The following is a 21,157-nucleotide window of genomic DNA, read 5'->3' on the forward strand; positions in this document are numbered from 1 at the left end:
GCAAATAATGCTTTTAAGGACAGGCGGCGCACGCGGGCTCACGGAGTGGTAGAAATAGCAGCCTATGATGAGGACGATGACAAAACGTTAGATAAAATGTAATACCAGTATCTAATTAAGTTCCACATTTTATATTTTTTTTTTTACATGAATTTGCCTACTCGTGACTATGTGAAATGTAATGTGTTGATGGCAGTAACAGACTACAAAGCATTAACGTTAGGCCTATCCAGATCTGAAGTTCCCCAAATTAAATTAAATCAACGTTAACGTGTGTTAACTGGTTTTACTTCAGTGTTAGGCCTACCACTCTCTCCAGCTGTTTTCAGTAAAAAGAGAAAGCTATTTCCCTCAGGAGTTCCTGGAGATGATTTGAGAATGTTTTAAAGTGTAACATGTAGGCCTACTTCATTTTCTGCATTCTAGTAAAAATGTTCTGCTACAATTCGTTAGCCTCGTGAGACCGTCCTGATCTTGCGAGCTCAGTCTGGCATCTTGAGATAGAGAAAATTTTGAGCCGTTCGCCAAACGACCGGGCCAATCAGCGTTGGTTTTGGGTTTAGGTGGTGATAGACAGATGGTTTATCCAATCAGCTAACCAGTATTTTCAGCCAGCGGTAGCCCTAATTCTGTTAGCTGCTAGCTAATGCTTTTTTCTCTTGGATCCTTCTTTTGGAATATGGACCGGGAACCTGAAAGGGTGCCTTTTATTCGTAAATTCTCGTATGCTTTGCCTGCAGCAGCAGGGGCTTGTGGTTGTATTTTCATACGCTTCATTGATCTGATTTGGCCCGTCTATCATAGCTAGGTGATAGACAGATGGTTTATCCAATCAGCTAACCAGTATTTTCGCCCCTTCCCAAAAGTTCTCCAACGGAAAGTTCCCAGATGGATATGCCGAGCAAATGCGAAGCAATCCATCTGGCGGAGTCAGGTTAACAATTTGGGCCTTTTCTGCATCAATTCATGGTGCAAATGTCTTTATTTATGTAAAGGAAATTATATAAGGTTTTAGGGTGCACTGGCCAGTGTTTATTATCGGGGGATTATTATTATTATTATATTATTATTATTATTATTATTATTATTATTACTACCTGCTAAGTAAATACAGTATATCAGGCAGCAGAAACCCAGTGATGATGAGGCAGGCAGGGGGAGAGGAGGAACCATCATGGAAGGACAAGCCCCTGCATGGCGAGAATGAAAGAACAAACTCTGAGCACAAGATGAATAGATAGGCCGGGGTCTACCATACCAGACAGGACCCCAGGTGCAGGCTGTGTAAAGATGCCCCTGAGACAGTCCAGCATATGACGTAAAATGCAGGCATACCCGGAATTCCATAACCAAGTGGCTGGCATGGTGTACAGGAGCATCTGAGCCGAGTATGGGCTGGAAGTCCCAAGTTCAAAGTGGGAGGCACCTCCAAAGGTGGCAGAAAATGACAGAGCTAAGATCCTGTGGGACTTCCAAATCCAGACTGATAAAATGGTGATGGTTAACCAACCAGACATCGTGGTGGTCAACAAACAGCAGAAGAAGGTTGTGATAGATGTAGCAATCCCAAGCGACAGCAACATCAAGAAGAAGGAACATGAGAAGCTTGAAAAATACCAAGGGTTTAGAAAGGAGCTAGAGAAGATGTAGAAAATGAAGGCAACAGTGGTTCCAGTGGTAATCGGAGCACTCGGGCTGTAACCCACACACTGGGACAGTGGCTGCAGCAAATTCCAGGAACAACATCTGAGATCTCTGTCCAGAAGAGTGCAGTCCTAGGAACAGTTAAGATACTGCCCAGAACCCTTAGGCTCCCAGGCCTCTGCTAGAGGATTGAGCTTGAAGGAAGGGGACCGCCCAAATTTTTTTATATATAGTTTTTTTTTAATTCATTATTATGGACATTTCTTGTATAACAGTAGAATTTATGGAAATTACATAGTAGATTTTTATTAGCCTATGGAAAACAACTCCAGCTCCAATTCAGTCAGAATGTAATAATATATGTTGCTACAATGGTCATTATTTCAGATTATGAATGGCCTGCAGTGTACTCTATGACTCTAGTATATCACACTATGTACTGCAACTACACCAAAAGAGCAGTGCAGTATGTTGGGAGAGGCTTGCTTATTAAACGAGGGAATGTATCCTCTGTTGACTCAAAGCCTCGGCTCTATCTCTGAAACCTGTCATTGTGTTTGAGCTTATTACTGATTCAGTCCACCACTCCGTCCTTGGGGTGGGACAACGGAGCCTCTGTGCTCTGTCTGGACAAAGTGGGCACCTCAGAAGTGAGTCTACTAAGTTGTCATGCATGTGTCTCTGCGTCAGCGAGATAGGCTACAGGCTGTCTTGCTGCGTGGCATGGAAAGATTAGGGTGTGATTTGTTGTGTTGAATGTGCAGAGAAGCAGGCAAGTAAAAAAAAAAAGCTGTCTTGGTGATACTAAAACAGCATTTTCACCAAATTGACAGGACTTTAGAAATGCTAATTTTTCTTTGGAATTACTGGTGTACCCAACCCTACCAACAATAATTTACCCCGAACAGATTGGAGCATGGCGTGTTAGTTTAACTGTGAAGACATAAGAGCAGGATGTTGACATGTCAAGTCCCATACACAAGAATTTTACACGAATACAAGATAGGGTTCAGAAAGAGGAAGCAGAGAGGAATAAGAGAGGGGGAGATGGTAAAAGATTGCCTTCTGTTTTCAAAGTATTTTTCTTGGTGTGTGTCCTTCCTTACCTGGAGTAGTGAACCTGTCCGACTGGTAGTGCTGGATTGTCTTGTGTTTTGATCCCTTCAGCCCTGTGTACACATTACTCAGTAGCTTTGACACTCTCATTTCATACAAACACAGATAAACACACAATGTTGAATGGTAATGGATTGTGTTTCGATTCCAGAAAAAGTGCGAGATACCTTTGGAATAAATACTATTAATAATTGATGAAAAAGGACTTTGATGTTTCATATTATGTATCTGTCATAACTTCTGGTTACTTTATGTTTGTCACATTCATGTAGGTTTAGTTTCAACTTGTGGTCACTGTTCCTGTTTATGCCAGTGCATGCAAACTTCACTTAGCTCTTTTTTAATCATGAAACAATCTAGTGGTTATTTATGACTGCAGATTCTGATTACAGCACTACAAATTTTAGTCTGTATAGATTTCTTCTAAAAGCCATGTTTAGATAAAGAAAAAAAAGGCATTGTTTTTGGGTCTGTGAAAAATAGACTTGCAGAACTTGGCAGAGTTGCAAGAGGCAAGCAGAATAATCCTGAAACAGAAAGTAGAAAAGAGGCATTTGGCTTGTTATGACACACTGCAAAAGAACAGTTGTTCCACAGAAGAGAAAGAGCTCAAGGAAACCAAATCAAATACTCAGACAAAACCTGTATATATCCCACTGTGTTATGAGAATAAAAATAATTCAATTTTAAAAGATTGGTTTAGTATTGCACTTTCATAAAGTTGGGTGTCTCTTAATGCAGCAAAAGTCGAGAAATTCTGACTTTCAGGCTCCAAAAACACTGGATCCTACACAACTCCAGGTCTCCCTTTATAATGTAGGCTTTGTTAAAAATGTGTTGATTCCAAGAGCAAGCTAAGACATATTTGATGCCACTTGTATCGTCAGACTTGACAAGGCTCCTGCTGAGCCACAGAAAACTGTAAGCAACTCTTATCACAGGCTGAGTTGTCCCAGAGGTGGACATGAACAACTTTTACAGGGGCGGCCAAAATGAGAATAGTGTTTAGGGGAGCACAGACATTTGTGTCTTCAGTGTTTTTCTGTGTGGTGCAGCACCGGAGGCCAGCATAGTCACAATTGTAGGTCACTCACTCTTTCATTCACTCATGCAACAGTGATAAGCACCAAGTTCACCATCAGGAATCATACATAGCTTTAATGGCTTTTTGATGTAACCCTGAATTAGCAAAGGTTAGAGGATGCCAACATTTGGGTAAATTATCTAAAATAAGCCCCTATTATCTTGTGGGGAAATGAAAATCATTCACAGTCATGCTAGCTGCTCTGTATACTTTACCATTTATATACATTATATACAGTCTATGGGTGGTACTTAGGCACAGTGGTGCTTTGAGCTAAATGCTAACATGCTCACAATGCTAACATGCCGATGTTTAGCAGATGTAACATTTATTATTTTCACCATCCTAGTTTAGCACGTTAGCATGCTTAGCTAATTAGCACTAAACACAAAGTATATCTTAGGTAAATGGGAATGTCATTAGTTTTGCAGGTATTTGGTTATAAACCAAAGTATTGGACAAACTGAAACGAAAAGCATTGGTGTGTGTGATAGCCAATGGAGTGGCCAGGCTTTCCCATATAGTGGCAATGGTCACCATGGAGTCTTTTATTAGAATTATTATAGTATTATTTACTTTGACATGGTGTTTATTTTTTTTAAATATATATTCACCACTTTTGAGAGGCCACTTGACAAGCTGTCAAAACAAATCCTTCAAATTGACAGAAACTTTGCAAAATAAAAATAGTACTTCTTGCTGCTGCACTGAGGAGTTTGAAATAAAATCAGCATGATGTATTTTTCTAAAATATCTGTAGATGCCTATAAACTCACTCCTAAAAAAAGAAGCCCCTGCCATGTTTAGGTGCATTTATCTGCCATGAGAGAAGGCAGCGTTTCAGCTGTATATGCTGCACAGCCCAATTACCTTGGATCAAAGCCAGACAACATGAAGGGAAAAAGTAAAGCCACAAACACTGAGACGTGACATAGGTCAGGGTTTGTCTGTTGCACAGGAACAGCATCCAAAGTGAGAGCAAAGTCTCTACTGCTCATTTGAACCTTTCTACTCAGTGACTCACCAGCAAAGAAAACTAAAATATTTACATTTCTAAGTGTTGCTCAAATGTACTGATTGCAACATTATATGCACTCAACCTTCCTGTATTAGTTTGTATTTTGCACCTGTGCTCTCCCTGAAAAAACTATTAATATGTCGACTGCATTTTCAAATGAACCATTGGCATAAGGCCTATTGGGATCAATCTACCTGTGGACAGTCCTATCAGATGGGGGGGTCTACAGGTTCTACATGTTCAACAGGTGCAAAAATAATTTAATCTTGGTGCTAAGGAACAAGCCGCAAAAATGAGTCTGTGATAAACAGTTTCTCATCTACTTCACAGCGATACATGTATGACAACTATTAAGAGCTAGCAGCAGGAAAGGTCAAACATTCAATGTGCAGGGCTATCTGTAAAAATAAAAAATAAAATTAGACAGGTGTTGGATCAAAACACAGTGATGTACAGTATGCATGGAAAGAAACTTTATTAGATCAAACCCCTGTAGATATTATAAACAGTATTTAACATTTTTGCAACAGCTGAGCAATAAAAAAAAAAAAAAAGACTTAAAAAAGATTTTTTTATGGCAACCACCTTACTTGTAGACATAAATACCATAAGCACCCCCTCCCCCCAATCCTAATAACGTTTACTTGATAGGATTACAGATTACAACTGACATTCACACCTACACACATTGCATACTTGCTATTTTAAAACCAACCTTAAATTTAAATAAGTACGATTTATTAATAATAAATATTAAGTATTTCATCAATAAGTGGGTGTACTGTTATCTTTAGGAAATATTGTTAGTGATGTCGGTATGTATGTGCCCATGTAAGAAAGACATTTAGAGGTGAAGAATATAACAATCTGGATGACGACAATTTAAACACTTCATAACACAAACAGAAATTTAAGTATCCTTCCCCCCACAATAAGGAAAGTCAAACGTATAAATATGATAGTTCTAAAGTGCATCTGTCAAAGACTTGTCGAATGAAAAGTCATCAGCGGGCCTATCTTTAAAAACAAAAGGCTGACAAAACTAAAATGTGCAGCAGATATATTTAGCAAAAACGACCTACATACAAGCACAGTATTTTTTGTTTTGTTTTGACACAATAGAAAAAGAACAAGGTAACAGATAAAAATGATAAACATCTTCACATTTTCAATTAGAGATCATTAGGTCTTTGCCATTTCAGTCTACGTGTCAGTTCACACTTGGATTTACAGACTATTTTATTAAAATGTTAAGCAAACCTGGCTGATAGATAAAAAAAAAAAAAAAAAAAAAAAAAAAAAAAAGCACACAGTGGTGAATTAGTTCCTTCGTTCTACTAGAAATGATTTTGCAGAATCTCTTCCATTCAGTCGGTTTGACCTGTATTTCTTCAGGCTGGTCTTCCTCTATGAAGAGGCGAGTGTTTGTCGGGTCTAGATCTTAGGCAGCTTGGGAGCACTAATGAGAGGGTTGGTTTCTTGCAGAAATCTCCGTCCGGCACTCTTGTAGTCATAAGTGCAGTCATGCGTCTCTGCGTAGCGGTGGGTGGCACAGAAATTGTGACCACACCTGAAAGATTTAGATAAACAGTTATTTTGGTATTTATGCAAAGATCTAGAAACAATACTTTGTATATTTATAGTGTGTTTCCTGACAGACCTCACAGTCAGCAAACATCATCTGCTCAATCATCCAGCTATTCTGCTGAGCATGAATGGACACCTCCATTGCAAGGTTTTCACAGACTGAAAGCCTCCTCGTGTGCAACACTATTTCTATTACTTACATTCTGTAATTTATTTCATTTATGGGCACTAATATTGAGTAAATTACATTACTCATTTTATCACAGAAACATCAGAGTTAGTCTTTTGAACACAGTTGGGAGCTCTACGTTACACACTGTTGCGTCAGATTCAGGGTGTGCCCAGGACGAGGCCCGAGAGGGGGAAGTGATCCACACGGATGTCGTAGAGAGAAACTTTGATAATGTTAATAACAGAGAAGCGTTTTCACTGGAGAGATAGACGAAATGATGAACTAGGAAAAGACCACTTTCTACTGAAATGGCTGCTTCAAGGACAAGAATGAAAAATAGGGGGAGATTTGATTTAGAGTCAGGCAGCGAGTGGGGTGAGTGAGTGAGTGAGTGCGTGCGTGCGTGCAGGTGGAAATGCTGGAGGCAGTTGTACCTGCACTCGTAGCTGGTGGCCAGGCCAGTCTTCTTGCCACAGAGGAAGCAATGCTTTGAGCTCTTCTTCTTGCTGCCTGTGGGAGCCTTGACTGGAGGTAGGTGGTATGTTGGTGTGCCTGAGAATAGAAATAGAAATATTTACTTCATAGGAGTCAGTGTGGAATTACTGATCGTGTAGTGAAAAAGTTTGTAATAATGTACACACAGTCCAGTCACGTAACTTGGCTCTCTTCTGTAAAAATAAAATAATTTCAAGGGCCCCTGATGTCTGCACACAGCATAACTGGAGATTTTAGGAACATTATACAAACTTTGCTTTCATTTGTGCTTTCTTTAGCATTTCACAGACAGAAATTTGCTCATGCAAGATCCATCACAGAAATCATGAAGCCATTAAAAAAAATGAATGTCTGTCACCTGACACCAACAGGGAAAAAACTGCCAGAAAATAATCTGTCAAAAAGTGTTCACACTGTCCCATTCATGTCTTTTCATCTAGGATTTCTTGTGAGTTCTGACAATTAATTTCAAGCTTGGTTTATGATACAGTGCACATTTTAAAATGATTGTAGTCAACTAAATTAGATGTAAACAGCAGTAAATTAGTGACGTCATCATGTCCTCATATGAACAATTACTAGTCATAATGTTAGAAAATATTTTAGAAAACATGTTAATTTCCTACGTTAGGGAACACTGGCTTATGTCAGCTTGTACCCGTGATAATCGTGTCTGTGGAAGCATGCAGCTCGGCAGGGTTTGTGAGCCGTGGGGATACGGGAACGTACAGAAAAAACTGACAGCTCTGTGACGAAGGTACAGGAAACTCGCTGTCAAGCAGCTGGGCGTGGAATTGGATTTTTATTTGTTTTGTGCACTTTAACCTGCAGCCATACTCAATACAGTGGTTTCAAATGCATTCAAACCCAAGCCCATTTTCCACATGCTCATTTAGTTGACTTAACTTGAATTTGATTACATTTTTATTAAGGGCTGTCCAAATCACGTTTTCTTTGCTCCCAATCCTAATCTCATTAAATACCCTCCGTATTAAATGAGTTGGATTAGGATTGTTCTGATATGTGCACAGTAGCACTGTAGGGACATGGTGCACTGAGAGACAAAAGGTACCTCAGCTTGTGTCACACTTTTTTTTGGATTATTTTTTGGGTTTTTAAATGGCCTTTAATTGAAAAGATAGCTTGAAAACAGGAAAGGGCTGTAGCAAAGGGCTGTGGGTCAGATTCGAACCCGGGCCGCTGCCAAGGACTAAGCCTACATGGGGTGCACACTCTACTGGGTGAGCTAGGGGGTCGCCCCAGCTTGTGTCACACTTGCTGTCAATGTTGATATCTTCATTTAAACTCCTGGTTGTGTTTTGTTTGTGTTGCTCTGCAGTTCAGTCACTGATAACATAGGAAAAGGTTCCAATGTTTTAATGGAGCTAATTGAGAAGTTTGTCAAAGCTGGTGTACCAGGAGCACAATGGGTTTCTATGAACAATAGAGCTGCATTTTCTAATAATTTCCAAGGAAGTTACGAAGTAGTAATTATTCTAGGGAAAAACTTCTTCCTTGAAATAGCTCCATTTAAACCGATGTAAATAATCAGTTCTCATTTCTTTACTAATGGAAACTATCCAACTGAACACAGTGTCTATTTTTTCTATAATTAGTACCAAATTATACAGTTTGTTTCAGGAAAACGCTGGGAAATTATTATGGTAAAAACAGACTTGTAAAATAAAGAGTTACCAACTAGATTTGGCAGAGCAGTTAGGGACATCCCGATTTGACCTAGACATTACCCAATTGTGACACAGGGAGAACCCATTTTTGCAACAAAACCATAGACTGTATAATATTAATGGACAGAGCATGTGTGACGTTACCCATCGGTTTGTGGAAATCTGCTATGAGTCGTCAAGTTTGCCGTTACGGGCGCAGCCATCCTGGTTGCAGATGTGACGATTTTAGACAAGAGGGAAGAGTGAGGGAGGAGCTGTTTACACTCTGTTACGTTACACACTTTCACTGGTAATCACATCATAGCCATGCCCTAAAACACCCCCTGCTTTGTTTATCGGTGTTTTTTGCCCCCAACGGCGCCTTCCAGGCAGCGCTGCCTGGAAGGCGCCGTTGGGAGGCACTGGTTGGGGTTAGGGTTAAGGTTCAGGTTAGGGTTAGGTGCCTTGAAGGCAGCGGTCGCAGCGCTGCCTGGAAGGAGCAGTTGGGGGCAAAAAACACCATCGAGCCCCTGCTTTAGCGCCGATTTTAAAATCAACGAGACCAAAATTCAAAACATTTACATCACTCTGTATTGCAGGAGACTTAAAACTAGCTATTGAGACCATAAACCCATTATGAAAATGTTTACTGAGGTAATAAATCAAGTGAGAAGTGGATCACTTTCACTTTCTCATAGACTTCTACAGAAACCGAACTCCTTTTGCAACCGCACGTGTCGCCCCCTGCTGGAATTCAGATAGAATGCAGGTTTAAGGCACTTCCGCATTGCAGCACTTCGCTGAACTGGATGCTTTGTCCATTAATATTATACAGTCTATGAACAAAACCAGTCTCATTTACATAATGTGTGCATTCAGATTGTTATGACCAGATTGATCTTAGATGCATTTCCTTTTATTTTCCTTAGTTTTATCCTAGAGAAGTCACTAAAACAACTTATCAAGCTGTACTTAAAAAACTCAAAGTATGAAGGAAAAGACTCTTTGGTCTGGTGCAATGAATGCCAAGTGCTATTATGTCCACAGTGTAAAACTGGCAAACAGCCAGCGGAACATCATGCATCATCATTATGAGGATGTTTCTTATATCAGACTGAAGTGGACTATGTCCTGACTGAGGAAACCATAAATGATGTTACAATATATAAAAAAAATAGAGAGCACATGAAAATCTCAGTGGAGGGATGCCTCACTTATCAGCACAACAACATAGTCAGAGCAATAACAGAGTGAAGAGGCCACTCAAGGAGAGCCAGAGTTATATCCAGAGTCCAGACTTGAACCCCACTGAAAATATATATTGAGTTTTTCCAAGAATGCCCACATTTTCTGACTGCTTATTAGGGCTGTGTATTGGCAAGAATCTGGCCATACGATACATGGGTCACGATTCAATATATTTCGATACTGTGCATAAGGCAATATATTGGGATTTTTTTTAAGCATAATTTTATTAAAACTAATATTTAAAAAAAGACATTATGTTCGTACACAGAAAATCAAACTGCCAGTTTGGGATTGTGGTTCACAGGTTCTTAGTGAGCTAATTTGAATATGCTAAAGTAGGCTAAAGATCAGCCATAGCTACATTGTTAGCTTCTAGCAAAAAGTCAGGCACTGCTAGGCACTGTTAGGCAAGGACACTAGTGGTGTGTCTCAGCATAGCCATTTAGCGTTAGGGGGTTTAAACACAACATCAACGTGAAGCACTGTCTTACATGAATATTTTTGAACATTAAAAAAATAAATCAATATTGCCTTTTTGAAAATCAATACAGTATTACAAAATAAAATATAGCGATATTCAAGTGTATCGATTTTTTCTTACACCCCTACTGCTTATGAGCATCTACAATATGTAGAAGAACGAGAGAACAGTGTAGCTGTGTAAAGCGAGGAACGGTAACCCCAAAAAGACCAGAAGCTGTAATTACTGCCAAGAGTTTCAAATTAATCTTTTAAGGACTAAATTAATCTATTTTTAATGACCCACTGAGGTGTGAATACCATAGTCAGCATACTTAGTGGCTCTGATAGATGGTATGTCTTTTGGAAGGCCACTCAAATACCAAAATAATTTCTGTAGATATCATTTATTCCTTTCTGTGTGTAAATGCAGTTGAACATAGTTTCTTTAGTTGGGTTGTTGAGTCGATTCTTTGAACACCATCAATACTGTAAATGCTCAGCCTGAGGGAAACACTGATAAACAAATGTCCAGTATTAGAAAAAAAGTAGCTTGACTCACTACTTGATATATATTTTAGGCAGTAGTGGCCTAAAGGTTAAAGAAGCAAGCTTGTGACCGGGAGGTTGCCGGTTCAATCCCAAGGACAGGATAAAATCTGGGTAAGGAAGTGAAAAGAGCAGCGCTTGTCCCTCCCTCATTACCGCCACTGAGGTGCCCTTGAGCAAGGCCCTTAACCCCAACCGCTTCAGTGGCCAGTAGATCAGACTGTGGTTGTACTGGGCAGCTTCCAGGTATGAATGTGTAACTGTGTAAATGCGACAGGTTGTCGTTGTAAATGAGAATTTGTTCTCAATCGACTTACCTGGATAAGTAAAGGTTAAATAAAAAAATTTAATTTATAGCCTAAGCATATCAGTGGATGACATAAATAAGTGAGTGTGCTTGTGTGTAGGCCTGGCACCTTCTGTTGTTTGTTCTGCTTCTGCAGTTATAGCAATAATGAATATTTAAAACCACTGCGGTGCTTTGTTGTAGCGCTCACACATCATGCACTGAAGGATTTCACATAACAACATCCTTTCCATATGCGACTGCACCTCTCAAGACCTGCATCGTTAGTTCAGAACCATTTGGCTACAATGCACTCTGGTACAGCAGATGGCTGTAAAATCCACAACTAAAATGAGCAATCCTACCACCACAATTCAACACTTTCTTTGTGCGTCTCCCTTACCTAATCTCCCGAATGAAGTCATAACTCCCCTGGCTGATTCAAGAGTGTTGGTGGCCTGAGAAAACAACAGCAACATGACATATGTTTAGAGCAAAACAATACAACAATAGCACTGCTTTTTCTTGAGAAAAATCTAAATGTTTTACTCAATGTTGAGCTGGAAAAGAGCTTTAAGTTGTCACTATTACTGGTGAAGTAATACAAAGTATCACTAGGGATGAACCATACATAACAAGAGGTGTATATCATCTGAATTATACACAGGTGTTTATGTACACAAAAAGACACTGAGAAAACTAATATGGTTGTGAGAGAACTGATGTTCCTAACAGAAGGGGAGATCATTACAAGATGGACTCAAAGGTTATTTTTGATAGACCTTAGCCATTTCCCATGAATCATAATATTTGCATTTCTCCTTGTGCATCAAACTTATTTACAAGGCAGTGAATATTGCTTGATACATTTTGATACATTACATTTTCACATTGTATCAATTGAACCTTACATGCAGTATACCGTGTCACATATGGGTTAATGTCTGATGAAGTCCAACTACAGCATTTTTATAACCTATTTAAAATGAAAAGCTATGTATGGGTATTTTCTCTCTTTCTTTTTGCTCTAGAGCTTGAAGCTTCTATTATCACCCCATCTCGGGGCAAAACTCCTATCACGACCGACAATTTTCATCTCTAAATGACAGTTGGATTTAAAAAAAAATCTATTTCGGGCTACTAAAAAAATAAAGCAATCTGAGTTACTGTGTTTAAAGGTCCCATGGCCTGAAAAATTCAGTTTATGAGGTTTTTTAACATTAATATGAGTTTCCCCAGCCTGCCTATGGTCCCCCAGTGGCTAGAAATGGTGATAGGTATAAACCGACTTCAGATACAGTATTAGGGGACCACTAAGGCCTATATAAAAGCATCCAAAGAGCACCATGTCATGGGACCTTTAAACTGATTCCGATCTTCTTCAACAATTCAGTGACTGTCATATCAAGACATTGCTGTGACAATTATATCAAAAAGAATTTCACATCAACCACTCCTACTTTACTTTTAAGCATATGCTACCTTTGTGGGTTGGGATGAGCATAGTATAAGTTCTGGTAGTCATTATTACTAATATTTAGTGAATGCACTTTACAGAATACATTGTTTAAAAAAAAAAGAAAAAAAAGTACTGTTATGATATCAGTGTAGAGTCTTTAGAGAAGTGGGCGTGGTTAGCTGATGGACAGGGTCAGACTGACACGTCACATGAGGGGGCGTGATGTAGCTGATCTGATTTAACCCAGCCATTGCAGGCGTGTGGGGATTTTGATTCAGGAAGCAGAGGCGGAGAGCCTGAAGCGGACGGACGCTAAAGGCCACACACGCTGGAGACAAACATTTTGGAAAACTGAATTTCTTTTTTTTTATAAATACACCTTTTAAAACCTGAACTCAGAACGGGCTCACGGAGTCCCGACGCTGACGAAGGACCCTGGAAAGCTTTGTTCTACGAGCCCAGCTTAGCGTAGCCTTGGAACAGTACAAATACTTAAACACTCAAATTATTCGGAGAATAAAACACAAATTGAGGATTAAAAACTATTCCACAGATCCAATCTGAGCAGCAAACACTGACACCTCTCTGTACTCACCATGTAAGAGGCTGCTGCTCGGTGTAAAGGTGACATTTGTCTTATCAGATCATCCTGAAGAAGCCTGTTAGTTGGGATGGATGGCAGCCTGGAGCCAAGGCTGCTCAGTCCTGAGGCAGTGGCAGGGGGCAATGCCAGTCCCAGACTCTCTCCAAAGCCATCCTTCCTGTTGCTGCTGCTATCTGCAGCCCTTGTGGAGAGAGACGCTAAGAGTTCAGAGTCGTTTAGGGTACCCAGTGGCTCCTTCGATGCTTGGTTGGCTATCTTAGTGATGCCTCTTGCTTCCCTCTTCGAGATAAGCTCTGGCCTTTTGCCAGGTGACTCCACTTTAACACCACAAAGGCGTGGTGGATGAGTTGACAAGGTGGTGGAGGGATGAGGGGATGTGCTGGCTGGCTTCACTTGTGCTGAGGATTGTGCTTGAAGGTTGGGCTGTAAACAGGAGAGAGTGGAATCAAAAGCCTGAGGCAGCGGCCTGGTAGAAGTGGATGATGAGGTGGAAACGGGCAAAGGAGAGGGGGGGCTGATATGAAATGGTGTGCCGAGCTGTGTCCTCTGACCTCTGCTGGTGAAAGTATCACTTGTCCCAAGTGTCCAGGTACTGAGTGGGGAGGGGGAGAGCGGAAACTGGTGCTGAGCCCCAACCTCGAGGGACCGACGACCTCCCTCTGGCTGTGTGGACACATCCAGACCCAGAGGGTCTAACAGTTCCCCAAATGGAGCTCCAGGTTGTGCTGGCACCACCAGCCCAGGAGCTTCCTCTAATAAACTCAGCCCGACTGCCTCCCCTGCAGGCTCAGCGGGGTCAAAGGTGGCTTCAGGTGGCCCCCTGATACACAGCGGAGGGAGCTGAGGGTACACACAGTCCCTCATCAATCTGGTGCTGCCAATGTCCAACCGGGACACTTTAGGAGGGGGCCGGATCTTTGCAAATGGTGGGCATGTCTCCCATGGCTCCTCCTCCTGAAGCATATAACAAGAAGGCGAGGACAAAGAGGGAGGGGGTCGTCTAGGGATAGAAAAAGGGGCAGAGGTTGCAGCAGAAGACGGTGGGGAGGGGTCTATAGATTCATGATCTGTGATTGGAGGTAGTTGTGCATTTGATTGCCACGGCTGGTTGATCTGGGGGTGGGAACGAAAGAGGCGATGATGGTGACGTGTGTTGGAAAGTCCTAGAGAGCCACCGCAGGGTTGTGGGCTAACGGGGGGCCGTGGTTTTACCTTTGCCGACTTCTTCGGCTGGAGGACAGAGACACAGACAGAGGCAGTTAGATTATACCACAGCACCCTTTCAAACATACTGTACATTTTCAGTATTTTTCCCCGTTCTGTAAAATTATAAAATCATAGTGATTATCTCCTCACTTGATTTAGGCTGCTTGTATAAATTAATTATAAAGCATAAAAAAATCTTTAAAGAGCCTATAATCATGAAAAGATCTATCCTCTTACAAACATATGCAAATTATTGTTTGACGCAGTACATCTGCATTATGCAAAATTGTTGCAGGCTACCATTTTCAGTCTATGATTATGAAAAGCAGGATTCTATTTGGTTTTTATTATTTTAGGAATTGAAAAAAAAAAAATGGCTTGAAGAATGGCTTTCACAGAAAGAGGACAATTCCCGTTTTTCATAGCATGCCTACATTCAAAATGGTGTGAAAATAAATAATGTGTGGAGGCCACATTTGCCCTCTCTGATAGGCCGTACAATTTTAATAGGTTTTTGTGATCGCAGTTTCTTCCAACCTTCTTGTTGAGGTTCATGTCCTCCATCTTGGCTTTGAGTAGCTTAATTTTGTTCATGGTGATGGAGTTCTCAAGGCTTTGCTGTTCAACTGCAGAACTCGCACCTTCCTCCTCCTCCTCTGCACACACATTGTACACCGAGCCACCACTGGAAAATATGAGGGGCAAAAACACTCTTCCGATTAGTGATTGAACAAAGCCGTCGGCAGTCTCTTCAGTGGCCCTGCTCACTTAACTCAGTGCTACGACTACCACTGGATAATCAATGTTTATTACTCAACTCCACACTAGATGTATAATTCGTTATTTATACTTATTTATCCAGTTTTTTCCTATTTGTGCCTTTTTTTGCACCATTCTGAGTACTCAGAACCTAATGCAATAGTCTAGTTTATATTTCATATGTTACTGTATTTTTAATGATGACCAATGTGAGCTAACCCCAGGCCCAATTCCTTTTATATGCATAGTTTAGTATTTGGACTGATAATACAATGATATAATACTTGTGCTTAAAAACAACAAGGACAGTACACAACTTCAACAATAGTGAGCCTATGTTTGTTTTTATTTTGTGTGTGTGTGTGTCTGTGTGCGTGTCTGTGTGTGTGTATATATATATTTTTTTTACCTTTTTTAGTATTATCATTATTGTTATTATTGTTACTATTATTATCCTTTCTACTTTCTGGATAGGTGTCCTATGTGTTCTGGGGGGGCAATAATTCATACAAAATAACGATGTGAGCATTGGTTCATAGTTCTTTTGTGAATGTATCTATGTACATATGCTGTACTATCAGTGCTCAATAAAAATACAATTTAAAAACAAAAAACAACAACAACAACAACAACAAGGACAGTATGACAATATCCCAACCTCAGAGATTCAGACAGAGGGGTCAGGGTTCCATCTCCCCTGTCGACCACCCGGAAGAAGTTTAGCTGGTCATTTTCACGATAGACCACAAATGTAACCTGCTTGTTAGCCAGGCTTTTCTCACATCCCTCCTCCGTTGTGCTCTCCATCAGGTCAGTCACCTCTTTGATAGGATCCTCCATGGCTACTGACAACAGAAGAGAGAGGGTTCTGTGGTTAAAACGATTTAAATTCCCAAATGTGTTAGCGAATTTATGAAAAATCTTTTGATATAATGGTAAACAACAGATGTCCAGCTGCCATGTGAGTGTACAGTTCCTTGGTACAGTTCCAGTTTCCTTACCTCTCCTGGTATTAATTGGGCCTCCCCTCATAGCTAAGACCAGTTTCAAAGTGCAGCCCTCTGCAATGCTGCAAACACAAACAGACCGACGATCAATACAGCAGAATAAGTGAAGAGTATTGTAACCTTTTCCCCAGTGTTATTGTTATTGTAACTGGCACAACTGGGAATTCCTCTGAAACATTTGTTTCTTGTTTCATTACCTTACTCTACACCTCTTGATTCTAAAACTTCAAAAAGTTAAAAACCTAAAGTAAGAACAAACAAAAGGGAAAAACACTGTAATATATAGAGCCATGATTAATTGGAATACAATGCCTAGTCATGTCATTCAAGAAAATAGAAAACCTCAATTCAAAGTATTACTTAAAGAACATCTCCTAGCTGAGCAGAACTCTGTATTGGATAATACTTAATGAATGCCGTTAGTATCATTGAGGGTTCTCTGTGTGCATTTGCTTGGTCATATTATTAGTGAACAATGTTATAATCTCATCTCTACGGTTTGTGAATAATTTAAACTAGGTCCTGTGTTGTGTTGAATGTTGTTATGTCTTGTTATTATTTTCGTTGTTTTTCTTGTATGTATTGAATGTTGTTTTTTGGTGGTTGTTTTTAATGTAATGATGCACGTCAATGTATAGCTGCACAAGTTGTGGGTGGACTCCAGGAAGAATAGCTGTGGCTACGGCCCCAGCTAATGGAGATCCAAATAAATCAAATCAAATCAAAAGCATGCTGCATAGTGTTAGGTGAGTCTAGCAAGATAGCACCAGAGGCTGTTCATGTGGAGAATTAAGTGACAAGCATTCATAACAATACACCACCATCTGCAGTCAGCAGAGGACTGGAGGGTGAGGTCTGCATCCCGTGAACTGGCAAGAGTGGAGGGGCAAGTTATCTAAAGAGGACCAGTATGCAACATTTCTCATCCGCATCATGTCTACATCTCTGGCTCATTTACGATTTGTTGAACTGAATTAAGACGGAGTTACCACTGCAGCAGGAAGGCTTTAAAAGTGCACATGTAAATTACTCTTAATGTACACAAGGTGTTTTCCAACATATTGCTAGTAATTGGTCTTGTTTTCTTTGTGATTTTGCCTCAGCAAAGATTCAGCAGGAATATAGTTACCCATAGTCATGTAGACAGTGTTCATCATCCAGCTCCAGATTGTTCCAGATAAGGTGTTGCTGGGCAACAGGGATACCTTTAAACAAGCAAAATTGACAAAGACCTGTTCATATTTCATATACTAAGTTCACTAATCTGACAGACAGGCAAGTTGTGAATGCTGCCAAAAGAAGCATCCATACATCACTAAATATGATTCATGTATGCCCCCTAAAGACAGAACTATGTTAATTGATGAAAAAGGGCAAATCATAAAAAAAAAAAAAAAAAAATGATCTTGTGTTATCTCACGATAAAGACAGCTTATCTTACAGCTAAAACTGTAAAATACATGAGGTTGGTTGGACTATTATAGGTCTACAAATGTATCTAATATTGCAAATTAGACTAAAATAATAAGACTCCAGTTGAAGGATGACAGCCTAATTAATACAGATGCTCTATAGAGCTACTCCTTGAAATGAGATGGAGTGTATGTGTAGTCAGGAAGCTCTCTGTCCCCACAATGAGTGAACTGGCTGACCCGGCACTGGAGGTGAGCCAGTGTTAGTGAGTGAGCATTGGTCCTTTCATTGCAGAGTGGTTTTCTCCATCACAAACACATTTGGCCTGGCTGTCACACCTCCTCACACACAGAGCACAGAGAGGCCTTTCTGATCAAAACTGAAAACGATATGAAAAGGTCCCAAATGTTTTTTTGTTTTTTTTACCAACGCACAACAGCTTGAATTACAAATAAAAACCGACAGCCCTAACAATGATCAAGGTGTATAGTGACAATAAGTCTAAGTGCTCTTAATTTAGAGTGTAACCATGAGTTTCCTGCCACTTTTTTGCATCTATTGTTTTTCCCACAATGTTACATTAAGTGTGGTAAGTAGTTCTGCTCCAAGTCAACAGCACAAACAACTTAAAACTTTGAGAAGATACAGTTGTGCTGCAAAACTGACTCCACAGAGCAACACACATGACTGAAAAACTGGCAAGAGACTGAATAGACTATACAAAATGGTCAAACAAATTACTTCTCATCTTCCTAGTCGGTCGAAAAATGTATACAGCTTGCTGGCTCAATCAGTGCAATACCTTGACTTATAAAGTATGGACACCATTCCCAGTAGGCTAAAACATGCAAACTACACATTGGTGTGCTTTGTACCTTCCAGCCTCTGGATCTTTGCCTTGACTGAAATGACAGCCTCAAAGGGCAACACGCGCAGCTCAAAACAGGTCCCTGTCAGGGTCTCTATGAAGAGCTCCATAGAGTCATAGAAAGGGAGCTTATAGTGAAAAGCTCCCACACTGTCGTCATTAAAGAAGGGTGGCTCCTTCCGGTCGGTCATCTTGGCAGGATGGGAGAGAGACTTCGGGGATATGGTTAAATGGGAGGGCTGGCCCAAGACGGAGAGAGGGACAGGCACTGCTCACTAGCCCCATGACCATCACACATCATGCAGGATGACCACAGCTGTGAGTAGAAACAAAAGCACTGCATGATTATCAGAACTTTTTAGAAGGTTTGATTAGTTTAACCATTCCCTGCAAACTAGCTTCCCACAGGTCGAGGAATTTATTTGTGATAATCTACGCTTTGGAAGTCGGCTCAGAATTCACATAGCATTCAAAACTTAACCTCTGATAGCCAAGTCATTTTTGATTGTACATGAAATGCACCATTTTGACAGACTTTTCAATAAATCCATGTATGCAACTGCATTTTTTTGCTGACATAAATATATTTTTGGGCAAATTATAAATGGGAAACACTGCACACCCGTGTGGGGCACTGACAAAATGAATAACATAATGTTAAAGCCTGAGCTATGTACACGATGAGGTAGTTTTGTAGGCAACGCAATTCGGATGGACCAGTGTTTTGTTTTGCTTGTTTGTCTTTATTATCTATACCTACCCTGTAAAGCGACTTTGAGTTTGTGAAAAGCGCTACATGAATTCAATTTATTATTATTATTATTATTATTATTATTATTATTATTATTATTAGTGGTAATAGACAAAAATATGCTCATAGTAATAAAAACAACTGTCCACAAGACTGAAACTGTCTTGTAATATATGGAGGAGCAATTATTTTAGAACAAGGGCATGTATCAGTGGCAACAGACATGCACAATCCTCTCATGAAAAATTCAGTGAAGCATATAAGGCCTTGGCCAAAATTCAAGAGGATCAGGTGTGTTACATAAGCCTATCAGTGGTATGAAGTGTCCTGTGCCTGACCGCGGCCTCTGACAGATCACTTGACTCACCAACATCTTACAAAATTGAATGTGAGAGGCAGCTTAATCCAATCATGCTTTTATTTATTCTGAAAAAAGAAGCAAGCTGAATTCAACATTTGAAATAATGTTAGGTCATACAACCCACGACACTTTAGTTTATGTGTCCTTCCATTACTTACATTTAAGTGAGCTAATTAACTTAAGTTTTTCTCCTTGGAACCATTATATATATGTTCTGGGTGTGTGACTGATTAGCTATTTACGTTATATATGATTTTGTCCCTTTGTGTTTTGGAGTACAGTTGTCCACAAGCTGCTGTCTAGACCATAGGCTATATTCCACATTTAACCCTTTAAAATTAGATATTCCACTTCACTGTGGCCTGACAGGAGCTCAACTGTTAACCACTTATGCCCAAAAATGCGTAACTTACAACACTATTGATGAACTGTCTCTCTGATTGTTGGCTCTATAATGTTAGCATACGAGGCCTGAGGTGAACCCATTCAGAGAATTAAGGGTTGTCAAAACAGGCCTGTCTCTGAAGAAAGCGGTTAGGTTGTCATGTTACAGGCGACGAAATGACGTTATGCAGATTGCCTCTGACTACATTTAACCTTTTATACAACGGTGGTTGACCGCACCACCACAGTAGAAGCCAAAGGCCAGGTCGGCGAAAAGAGACTAAATAGGTTAACGTTACCTAGCCATTAAGCTAGCTAGCTGCCTGACAACGGAGGTGAATGGAGTTCTTAGTCGCCTCAATCCGGCTAACGTTAGCAAAGAAAGGTCACACAAGCAGTAATTAGCTATACCTCCCAATTTTCACGAAGTAGTTTAAAACATTGGTTAACGTTGGTACCGTATTATTAAAACCTGCTTACCAGTATCTTACCAGTAACACGGCAGTGAATCCCGTCTAGCTGCTGTTAGCTTCCGTTGCCATGTTAGCCAACAACTCAAACAATGGCTACCTTTCTCAGTGGTTGGCTAGCAGGCTGCTATGCTACATCCATGGGCTTCAGTCCGGTGTTACGTTAGCTGTCGACGTTGCTTTCACATCTAGGCAGCATTTCATCATGTTTAACCCTAAAAACTACACACGGAACAAAATAGACATGTCATCCGTTATAGGTCGCCGTGGCCCCCTTGTTGGCGACATACCTGTCAAAGGCGTCTAAACAACACCTTTGTCACCTCATTTGATTGACAGACAAAGGAACCAATTAGCGCCAGGGATGGTGGGGATGCGCGGAAAATACACACCCCTTGTTCACACGAAGCCGTTTTTACTGTACACGTTAAAAAAATGATATACCGTCAAAATGTCTGTTTTCAAATGCGTGCCAATTTGTATCCCCGTGCCAGCAAAAAGATAATATCATGTTCAAGGCACAAACGGAAGAATTTAATGTCCCACTTAC

The 21,157-nt window shown here is 40.3% G+C and overlaps 1 protein-coding gene across 2 annotated transcripts; it reads right to left on the reverse strand.

Moving 5' to 3' along the window:
• Positions 1-5,320: 5,320 nt before the first annotated feature.
• Positions 5,321-20,955, reverse strand: zfand4 (zinc finger, AN1-type domain 4). Of its 2 annotated transcripts, none has more exons than XM_039783690.1 (10): positions 20,618-20,955; positions 18,649-18,957; positions 17,490-17,565; positions 16,355-16,422; positions 16,012-16,195; positions 15,132-15,279; positions 13,380-14,618; positions 11,729-11,783; positions 7,056-7,173; positions 5,321-6,432 (listed from the first exon to the last, which is right to left on the reverse strand). In XM_039783690.1, the coding sequence occupies exons 2-10, from the start codon at positions 18,830-18,832 to the stop codon at positions 6,297-6,299; spliced, it is 2,208 nt and encodes a 735-aa protein (XP_039639624.1). In that variant the 5' UTR covers positions 18,833-18,957; positions 20,618-20,955; the 3' UTR covers positions 5,321-6,296. The 2 variants fall into 2 exon arrangements, with proteins under 2 accessions (XP_039639624.1, XP_039639623.1); XM_039783689.1 differs by having other exon boundaries at positions 16,012-16,198; positions 20,618-20,954.
• Between the last annotated feature and the right edge of the window lie 202 nt (positions 20,956-21,157).

The sequence above is a fragment of the Perca fluviatilis genome, chromosome 19 (assembly GCF_010015445.1).
Source record: "Perca fluviatilis chromosome 19, GENO_Pfluv_1.0, whole genome shotgun sequence".
NCBI classification, from domain to species: Eukaryota; Metazoa; Chordata; class Actinopteri; order Perciformes; family Percidae; genus Perca; species Perca fluviatilis.

What these genes read in the sequence shown, in the direction of transcription:
- zfand4 (XM_039783689.1), bottom strand. Translation starts at nt 18,832, where the DNA reads ATGACCGACCGGAAGGAGCCACCCTTCTTTAATGACGACAGTGTGGGA. An exon ending in GAGCAGCAGCCTCTTACATG is followed by an intron (nt 11,784 to 13,379) that starts GTGAGTACAGAG and finishes TTGTTTTCTCAG; the next exon opens with GCCACCAACACTCTTGAATC. An exon ending in GCCACCAGCTACGAGTGCAG is followed by an intron (nt 6,433 to 7,055) that starts GTACAACTGCCT and finishes TAAATCTTTCAG; the next exon opens with GTGTGGTCACAATTTCTGTG.